The following is a 9,229-nucleotide window of genomic DNA, read 5'->3' as shown; positions in this document are numbered from 1 at the left end:
TAATACAAATTATATTTAATTTTGTGTAATAAAAAATAGATTCGTTTATACCCGGACTTGTTGTCGTTCTAATTGCAATTGCATTTGTAATTGCTGTAGTTGCGAAGGTGCCGATGAACTTTGTCCACTTCCACCTCCGCTTCTACGTACTCCCGACAATTGGGACAGCAATTCCGCAATTGGATCTATACCTTCCCGATTACTCGGGCTTAATCCTCCAGATGAACTGAAATGCATGTTGGACCTGCAGATCCAATGATAGTCCAATAAACATTTTTTAAGATGAGGTGATGATAAAACGATGTGATAAAAACTACTTGTTGTTAATCATAAATTTTCTAATAAAACATTTTCTAAGATAATTTATAGATTGTAAGAAAAAGTTGATAGATAATAATCATAATAATCATATTATACACAATGGTAAGCAGTAATCACATGAGAATAAGTTTATTTTAATTTACAGTACTATATATTATTAGTACTATATATTATTGTATAGTATTATTTTGACAAAAATATTCGATAAATATAATATATTATACACATCAATAAATAAATTAATTATTATAAAAAGAGAGAGAGAGAAAGAAAGGAATGTTATTACATACCGACGCGCACGCGGTGCGCCAACTGCTCTAGATGGATGAGGTATCCGCCTAACTCCATGCCTGCTTGCAGATGGTTCATCCAAGAAGGAGATCAGGTCCCTTGGTCCGCTACGATGCTCTAATGTCAGATGGCCAGCAAAATCATCAGTTACATGATTAGGATCTCCACCTGGTACTGCTGCACATACTGGACAAACCTATGATAAAAGTACAAAAGTTATTATACTTTTGTGTATATAATCTCTCTTTCTCTTTTTAAAAATATATAAATATACATATTTTAAATAAAAATATATACATACAACTTCAAATGAAGTATCAGGATGTTCAGCAGCGACATGCTCTTGCAATGTAGCTTCAGTTAAACCCATTTTTGCACAATAAGGACAAGTTAAAGATTGAGGCTGCTCCACACTCACTCCTTCGCCACCATAGTATAATTCTATTAAAAAATCGTTTAAAAATGAATTAAGATATTCAATAATTGTTATATATATCTTTCTTTTCTCTATAAATTGTTTGAAAAACTTGAAGGAAAGAGAATACATGTTTTTCTTTCTAAATTTGCAAACTTCAATATTCTTAAAGCAAAATTTAGTAAAAATAATTAAACAAAAAAAATTTTGTTTAATTACTTTATTAAAAAAATATTACTTATCAAAATTCTTTATCTTTCTGTTATCTATAATTAACTATTAATTAACATTTAATATATTGAAATAATCTTTCTTACTTTGCTAATATGTGTGTATATAGCATGTAATAATACTTGTTTACTATCAGTAAATTAAATATTATATTTTTAATTTGATAAGCGCCTTACCGTAGTCAGCTCTAGTAAGTATGCACTGCATAGGATGATCTGTGAGGTGGCGTGTGGTACTGGCACCTCCCTCATAACAGCTGGCACATAGATCATAATCGTAGCATACAAGGCACTTGTATCTACGACCCCGAAAATTTCCCTTCAAGCAGGAATCACAGCTTACCCCTAAAATAAATACATTAAATTAATACGTAAGAAAATACTGCATAAAATATATTACATATCACATATATAAAGTTCCATAATTTTAAATATTGCTTCAATTATTTCTAATTTGTCATTACATCCAATCTCTTTTTTATTAACCTATCTATTTTTATAAATTTATTGTTAAATATAATAATAAAAGTTTTTCTATTATTATTTTTCATGGAATAAGTAATAATGAATCAAAAATAGAAAAGATAAAATCTACTAACATATGGAGTCATAAAGCATGTCATAAATTTGTCATACATTTGTTAACTTTATATATATATTTCACTTTAAAACAGTGAGAAATTTTAACACAAGTAACCAATGTCAAATAATTTTTTAAAAATCTGCATTAAAACATATAGAGTATTAAAATTTCTCGAATATCAAATATTATAAAACCTAATATGTTACAAAGTATTAATATTTGCAAACTGCACTATTGTTTTATTAATATATATTTCTTAGTAATGCAATAGAGTGAACATAATATGTATATAATAAATAATAATAACTTTAAACTGTTTTTTGTGAGAAGAGGCAGTGTGTATGTGTGTGTAACAAAAAATATATGTAAATAAAAGAGCAAAAAACTAATTAACAGAAAGTTAATAACATTTGTGTTATTAACCTAATTATTATTAAACTAATCAATAGTTTATTATAAATAATACCTTTAAGAACAAATTGTGCAGATATTTCTATAACTTTTAAATATTTTAGTTTATATATATATATTTTAAGTAATATATATAATACTGTTATAACTTAAAAAATAAGTTAAATTTAACAGTCTTAACAAAATTTACTCTAATCATATGAAATTTAAGAACACTTTTAACTTGTTGATAAAGAATTAAAAGTCAGATGACTATAAAACTATAAATAGCAATACGTAGCAAAGCGAGTCACAGTCTTGCAACAATGGAAAACAAGATTTGAGACATTATATATATGCTACACTTGATTGTAACAAATACACACATGAGAATAACTAATTTACATTTTATAAAAAGATATAAAATAATTGTCATATATATCTATTTAAAGTAGCAACCAAAGTCTATGTATATATAATATATATAGTATCTAATTTATAAAAAAAATGCTGTAAATAAAACTAACAATATATGATGAATATTAGAATTCCTAAGTTCCTAGTTCAATTTAATATTTATCATCTTTATATATATCAGACATGATAATTATATAACAAATATAGCGTACATATATTGTACCCGGCAAGATACGAGTTCTTGCATTCTTTATACTTTAGATTATATAGATTTTCTTTTCTCGTATCATAAATATATATATAAATAGAAAACATAATTCCACTTATATTATAATTTCAAAGACCGGAAACTTAAAAGCAATATGACTTGTATAGGAGCATTATTTTTATGACACACATTAACCAGCAATGCTACGATCTCAAGGAAATAGCAAACAAGGAGTCCTCACAAAGACATGATTCACTACATGAAACTTTTATTAATCACTTGTATAAATAATCTCATGCAAAGAAACTGTGAAAACATTGGAAAAAGCTTGCAATATGTTCTGCAAAGGAAAGGCTCATCATCATCATCATCAGGATAAGAGGGCTGTAAGTGTTCTGAAAGAGGACTCGACTGAGGGAATAGAACGGTCTGACAGCTGATCAGACACGTTGATCAACGATCGGATGGCAGATCAGAGCAGACAGAGATCGAACATTGTCGTGAATTCTGCGAGATCATCCGGGAAAACGTAGCAAATTCGCAGAAATTCGTGTGAATTTTCACCGCGTGCTGCCATCTGGCCTCTGACATTAGGTCCGCTCGGCTATTTGGGAGCTCGCGGGACGTGTCCTATGCGTTAAAAAGACGTCCCCGCGGCTCGATCGAACACCGTCGCGAGTCCGCAAGGACTCCCGGTGAACGTTCTCGTATGCCCGGATACGCCCGCTTCGCCGCAGCCGACGATCCCGCGTATTTTTCGCGGATCGTCCCGTGGGCTGAGTCAGAGCGCAGCGCACGTACGTACGTACCTTCATGTCGACTCATTTTCCGTTTAAAATCTCATATACGCCAAACTCCGCGAGCCCCTCGCGATCGTTTGCTCTGCGAAACGCGACTGCTCTGACCGTCACTGCGCGTACACTAGGCGTCGTTCAACTACGGCGGACACGGAGAAAACATCAATCGTCAAACAAAAAATTTCTCGTTAGAATATCCAGCGTAAAACCTAACCCAACTAGGCTGACGAACGTGACGTCACATTAGACCGATCCTACATTTGCTCCCGACGTAGAATTGCGTGTCGCCTACTGCGCCGATTGTAGCGACACGCCACCATCTTGGCGGGAAATACAAAATTATCATAATTTATATTACATTTATTATGTTGAAGTATTTCATTTTTAAAATGTTTCTATTCATAGCTATGGTCTCTGTCAATGACAAAATCTCATTCTAATGAGCAATCTTTACTTATTGTGTCACCACGCTTAGCGAAATTATCATTATTCGATTTTACGATTGCTTTTACTCCGAAAGATTTGTGCGTCGCTTACAAAAAAAAAAAAATATTAAATATTCGGATGGCAATCTATGAACGCATAGTTTATGGAATGATCTGGCAATCACTCCTTTCCTGTCCTTTCCTTTCCGACAGCTGCTCCGAGGCATTCGTATCATTCCGTCAGCAGTCGTAGAATTTCGGTATCGGATCTCGCGAAATCGTATCATTTATCGAACAATGGCCATGGTACTCGGACGTATAATCGTATACGGGGGAAAGGGTGCACTCGGCTCGGCTTGCGTATCGCAATTTAAAGCGCAAAATTGGGTGAGTAATGAAATTCACAAATTCATTACTCTCGTATTAATCTTGAATTAATCGCGTGGTTATCTTATCGGCAGACGTTTTATACTACATGACATTTATAAAATTTCATATGTTACACTTTTCAATATTCTATTAAACAATATTACAAAAATGAAAATATGTACATGATTAAATATAATCAACGTCGAATAATGAAATAAAGATACAAAAGTTTAATTTTTATTATTATAGTTTTTTTTCTTTTAATATAATTATTAATTTGGAGACACATACTTTTTGTGTAATATATTCAAATTTTATATATGTACTTATATTTACGTATCCTTCTCTTAGATACACATGTGTATATATAGAAGATAGTATGAAGGATGTAGGATAAAAACTTTGTGTATCAAGGTCACTGTATGTAATAACAGTCAAGTAAGACCTTTCACAACTGCTCGTTCTACAGATTGCGTATCTGTAATGAATATGCATTTAGATAAATCACAGATTTTATGCTAAAGCATAAATATTGCATACTTCATCTTATTTATAAAAATGTTGCTCCTTCAGCTTGTGTATCTGTAATATAAAAATATATTTAGATAAATCACATAAAAATCATTTACATAAATCATGCATATTTAAATAAGTTTTCTATGAATTGGATAATTAATAAAGTTTTTTATACATTATAAATCACATTATTGTAAGAAAAGTATGATATTTTATAACATTCTGTGCAATAGTATTTCTTAATATTAATTTCTAACACAGTGTTTATTGTATTATAATTTTAGTGGGTTGGGTCCATTGATATGAAGCCAAATGAACAAGCTGATGTAAGTGTGATTGTAAATCCTGACCATAATTGGCAGCAGCAGGTAATTTTTTATTATTTACAGTCATATCATTAATATCAAAGCAGTTGACATTAATTTCTTATTGTATAGCAAACAGAAATTCTGACCCAGATTAATGATACTTTGAAAGATGAAAAAGTCGATGGTATTATTTGCGTAGCAGGAGGATGGGCTGGTGGCAATGCAGCGCATAAAGATTTTATAAAGAATAATGATTTAATGTGGAAACAAAGTGTTTGGAGTTCCATTATAGCCGCTAGCATTGCAACTCAATACTTGAAGGAAGGAGGATTTCTTTCATTAACTGGTGCAAAGGCAGCATTGGGAGAAACACCAGGTCTTTTGCTGAATGCTAACATATATATATATCTTGTTACATTTATTAAAAATCAATTCTATTCAACCAGGTATGATTGGCTATGGTATAGCAAAAGCAGCAGTTCATCAGTTGACAAAATCTCTAGCAGCTAAAGATAGCGGTCTTCCTCCCAATAGTTTGGTAGCTTGTATACTACCTATTACTTTAGATACGCCAATGAATAGAAAATGGATGCCGAAAGCTGATACAAGCACATGGACTCCACTTGATTTTATATCAAAGTAAGATAAAGTTTGTCACATCAAAAATTAATATCTTATGTAATTTGAGGTTTATAAGCTTATCTTTGTCTATAGTCTGTTTTGGAAATGGTCTCAAAATCAAGATCGGCCTACTAATGGTTCTCTTCTGCAACTCATTACTAAGGACAATAAAACGGAACTGGTTGCAGCTTAAAAATGTGGAACAAATAAAATTCATGGGAACAAGAATCTCTAAGCATTTATGACAATATCTAGTTTCTATTGTTGCATATAAAAGGAATCATATATATGTTCAGAGGCCAGTCCTCTAAAACACACACGCATTCTTATTTTTATATTAAAAACCAATGTGTGATTTCTTATTTGTCTATTTCAGCATAATATATTTTTATATAATGGTATATATTGATGTATAGACTGTTTAATTATTTTTTAAACAAGCAAATAATTTTTGTACATTAACATAATATATATCTCTATTTTATGTTATTAATGTGATATGTATACTATATTGAATATTGCAAAAGAATGGTTAATGCATTATATATATATTGTCTATTTTATATAAATTTACTTTCCTATTTGCATATATGCATAAATGTAAATCAAATAGAAATAGAAAGATCATACATAGTTGATAACTATCTTGATAGCAATACAATTGATAAGTAAATTGTAAAATAATATTATTTATGTTATATATGATACTCATATTTATATAGAATATGAAAAACTATATAGTTTCTTAAATTTACTAAATTATAAATATAAGAGCAAGAAAATAAGAAAAAATAAGAATTGTTTCAATATCGAAATATTAGTTATACTATTGCTATTATTATTAAAAAGTTCTAATGTATCTTATTTTTTATTTAATTTGTCTTCAAAAATTATATTAATTTTTATAAAATCTAACTATAAATGGTTATTTTTTAGAAATCTTGTAAAATTTAATCATTATAAATTATATATTTTTAAATATGATCTTTCTATACCATTAAAAAAAATTAAAATATATTTGCTATTAGGGGGGAAAAAGCAATAGAAAACATTTTAATATTATAAATTAAGTGTATATCTAATGTAACTAACACATTTAAAGGAAGTTAGATATCAGCCCGGATAGCTCAGTCGGTAGAGCATCAGACTTTTAATCTGAGGGTCCAGGGTTCGAGTCCCTGTTCGGGCGGTTTTTTTTTGTAAAAGAGAATATATACAATATTGCCTATTATTATTCTAATTCAAGCATGTTATGTGTAATATACGATGTTTATCATCAAATCTTATTCTACACAAGTTGTATGTGTGTATAGCACAAGTTGTATGTGTGTATAGGCCATTTATATATAATACATATATTCTTCACAGATCTTTATTTGATATTTTTGTACAATGTAGAGTTTATCATCTGTGACTATGATAATGATATTGGAACAGTGTGTCGACTAGTTTTATAGATATATAAATCAATCAACATTTTTGTGAACATATATACTAATGTCAAACAAATTAAGTTTATGTTGCTTTGGGTGGATTGAGTAATTCGTCAAACATTTTTTGCTCGGCTGAAAAAAAAATAAAAAATTCATGTTTATAACATTTAATGTTACTTTATCAAGTGTATATATATATATCTCTTACAGATATATATTTATATAATTGAATGTTTTACCTAATAAGGCAAGTCTCTTTTCCTCAGCTAGTTTGGCATCGCGGATTGGTTTAAGCTTCAATTCCTCTTCTCTACGAGCATTTTCTCTTTTACTTAATCTCCGCTGATGATATGCACCATAAGCAATTCCAGTAAAAAGCAAACTCCAGCGGCAAAACTATACAAAATAAAATACATATTTATTAATATATATATTAATTAGTTCTAAATATATAAAGACAGCGGAATTTTATAGAAACTATTAAATGCAATATTAACGAAAGTCTCTTATATGATTTCATGTAAGACATTTCAAGTTCATTTCAGGTTAGAAAATTAAGGAATGACATTGATACTTTTCTTAGATAAAACTTGAAACTACAAGTTGCCGTGACAACAGTAAAATTATCACTGTCATCTTTTACATGTATTTATCATTCCATATATTTTCATAAAACGACAGAAAAATTATGTAATGAAATCAATTTTTGGTCAAGACGGAAGGTACTGAGATTTTACTAGGAAAGCTACAAGTGAAAAATATATTGTCGTAAAATAAAATGTATAAAGATACAGAGTAATATATACGATAATGAAAAGTTGTTTGTCTTACTTTAATAAAAGGAGAAACCCGCAAAGGTCTCGGATTCAGTTCGGCAGTCGACATTTTGTTCGCGGATAAGGATCACTTGACGTATTTGTGAGTCTGCTCAAATAAAGCACGCGCACATTTCAATTATTCGACTGGGAGAGAGTGCTATTTTATTCAATATTTAATTGTGCGATTATATATCGACTAAATTAAATAATTTGGACTGAGTAACAATAATAATTATTATAACAGTGAAAATAATATATTTAAACAAAACGAATATGCAATCTTCACTAAATTCTTTGGGGAAATCTAAAGATAAAACGGACAAGGTAAAACATCTCTTTTTATGAAAAAGTAATATTTAAAAAAGAAAACTTTTGCATATAAAGATATGATTATATTTTTCTCTAACTTTTCTTCCATGCATCTCCTGTCTGGAAAATAATTTTATAACCTGTGCATTAAAATGCCGTTAACATCAACAATTTCTTTCATTTTTCAAAAATATATTGATATTGAAATGTCATCACAAAAATTAAAGTTGATTAGAGGTTTGTAAAAATATTTTTATTCTCAGAGATGCGTCGTTCGCGATATTACTCATAGATGGCGCATTTCGACAAAAATTTTTGCCGAGTATCTCATCTAGAATATACTGATTTCATGCATTTCTTTCGATGGGGAAGTGGGGAAGATGGGGAAAGAGCAGGAAAGAGCAGGAAAGAGGTATCGCGTCGATGCTCTCGGCTCTCGGCAGTAAGCAAAATGGCGTCATTGTGGACGGTGATGTCGTTCGCGTTTTCCTTGCTACTGACACCCTTCCTCATGCTGTTGCTGGCGATTGTATTCCTCGCTTCCATCGGCAAGTCTCTCGGTGTACGTAGGCTGTACATCAAGCTGTTGCTGGCCCTCTTCGAGGTGAGTATGCGAGCATGATATTCTGTTGAAAATTTCGAATTTAACCGGCATTCCCGAATCATCTCGGTGATGTAAAATGCGTTTTTTGCGATATCGAAAACATGTCAGCAACATACCGTCATCGCGTGAGGTCTCGGTTTGTACAACCGCTCCTCTTCTCTCTCGCCGGAAGAG

The 9,229-nt window shown here is 30.6% G+C and overlaps 4 protein-coding genes and 1 non-coding gene across 8 annotated transcripts in view; 3 read left to right on the top strand and 2 right to left on the bottom strand.

The window, feature by feature from the left end:
* Positions 1 to 3,983, bottom strand: part of LOC115239499 (E3 ubiquitin-protein ligase KCMF1-like) — an 8,512-nt gene extending 4,529 nt beyond the window's left edge. The window contains exons 1-5 of the mRNA XM_029814049.1: positions 3,665 to 3,983; positions 1,435 to 1,602; positions 914 to 1,053; positions 612 to 808; positions 52 to 244 (exon numbers count right to left, since the gene is read on the bottom strand). Coding sequence (XP_029669909.1) covers positions 52 to 244; positions 612 to 808; positions 914 to 1,053; positions 1,435 to 1,602; positions 3,665 to 3,680 — 714 coding nt within the window. The 5' untranslated portion in view covers positions 3,681 to 3,983. The remainder of the gene's footprint in view (positions 1 to 51; positions 245 to 611; positions 809 to 913; positions 1,054 to 1,434; positions 1,603 to 3,664) is intronic.
* Positions 3,984 to 4,246: 263 nt separating this feature from the next.
* On the top strand, positions 4,247 to 6,434 carry LOC115239501 (dihydropteridine reductase). 2 transcript variants are annotated; one of them, XM_029814051.1, is made up of 5 exons: positions 4,247 to 4,464; positions 5,247 to 5,330; positions 5,400 to 5,646; positions 5,717 to 5,909; positions 5,985 to 6,434. In XM_029814051.1, exons 1-5 carry the CDS (start codon positions 4,375 to 4,377, stop codon positions 6,082 to 6,084), a joined length of 714 nt encoding a protein of 237 aa, XP_029669911.1. In that variant the 5' UTR covers positions 4,247 to 4,374; the 3' UTR covers positions 6,085 to 6,434. The 2 variants fall into 2 exon arrangements, with proteins under 2 accessions (XP_029669911.1, XP_029669912.1); XM_029814052.1 differs by lacking the exon at positions 4,247 to 4,464 and adding an exon at positions 4,861 to 4,884.
* Positions 6,435 to 7,007: 573 nt separating this feature from the next.
* On the top strand, positions 7,008 to 7,080 carry Trnak-uuu. The gene has a single exon. It is a non-coding gene; the product is annotated as a tRNA-Lys (tRNA).
* Positions 7,081 to 7,247: 167 nt separating this feature from the next.
* LOC115239531 (ATP synthase subunit e, mitochondrial) lies at positions 7,248 to 8,486 on the bottom strand. Its single transcript, XM_029814098.1, has 3 exons — positions 8,156 to 8,486; positions 7,564 to 7,720; positions 7,248 to 7,456 (listed from the first exon to the last, which is right to left on the bottom strand). The coding sequence occupies exons 1-3, from the start codon at positions 8,207 to 8,209 to the stop codon at positions 7,407 to 7,409; spliced, it is 261 nt and encodes an 86-aa protein (XP_029669958.1). The 5' UTR covers positions 8,210 to 8,486; the 3' UTR covers positions 7,248 to 7,406.
* Positions 8,487 to 8,852: 366 nt separating this feature from the next.
* LOC115239530 (glycerol-3-phosphate acyltransferase 3) overlaps positions 8,853 to 9,229 on the top strand; it is a 14,050-nt gene continuing 13,673 nt past the window's right edge. For 2 of the 3 annotated variants that reach the window (XM_029814097.1, XM_029814095.1), the window contains exon 1: positions 8,856 to 9,055. In XM_029814097.1, the coding sequence (XP_029669957.1) occupies positions 8,903 to 9,055 (153 nt within the window). In that variant the 5' untranslated portion in view covers positions 8,856 to 8,902. Of the gene's footprint in view, positions 9,056 to 9,229 lie in introns of all 3 variants that reach the window. The other variant, XM_029814096.1, reaches the window with a different exon arrangement.

Source organism: Formica exsecta, unplaced genomic scaffold (genome assembly GCF_003651465.1).
Source record: "Formica exsecta isolate Colony F162 unplaced genomic scaffold, ASM365146v1 scaffold384, whole genome shotgun sequence".
Lineage (NCBI taxonomy): Eukaryota > Metazoa > Arthropoda > Insecta > Hymenoptera > Formicidae > Formica > Formica exsecta.
Note: the sequence above shows the minus strand (reverse complement) of the source record. Positions and strands in the feature narration are given on the sequence as shown.

Coding starts and splice junctions, on each gene's coding strand:
- LOC115239531 (XM_029814098.1), bottom strand. CDS start 8,209: ATGTCGACTGCCGAACTGAATCCGAGACCTTTGCGGGTTTCTCCTTTT. Junction 7,721..8,155: donor GGGTTTCTCCTTTTATTAAA/GTAAGACAAACA, acceptor TATTTTGTATAG/TTTTGCCGCTGGAGTTTGCT. Junction 7,457..7,563: donor AAAGAGACTTGCCTTATTAG/GTAAAACATTCA, acceptor TTTTTTTTTCAG/CCGAGCAAAAAATGTTTGAC.
- LOC115239501 (XM_029814051.1), top strand. CDS start 4,375: ATGGCCATGGTACTCGGACGTATAATCGTATACGGGGGAAAGGGTGCA. Junction 4,465..5,246: donor AATTTAAAGCGCAAAATTGG/GTGAGTAATGAA, acceptor TTATAATTTTAG/TGGGTTGGGTCCATTGATAT. Junction 5,647..5,716: donor AGCATTGGGAGAAACACCAG/GTCTTTTGCTGA, acceptor CTATTCAACCAG/GTATGATTGGCTATGGTATA.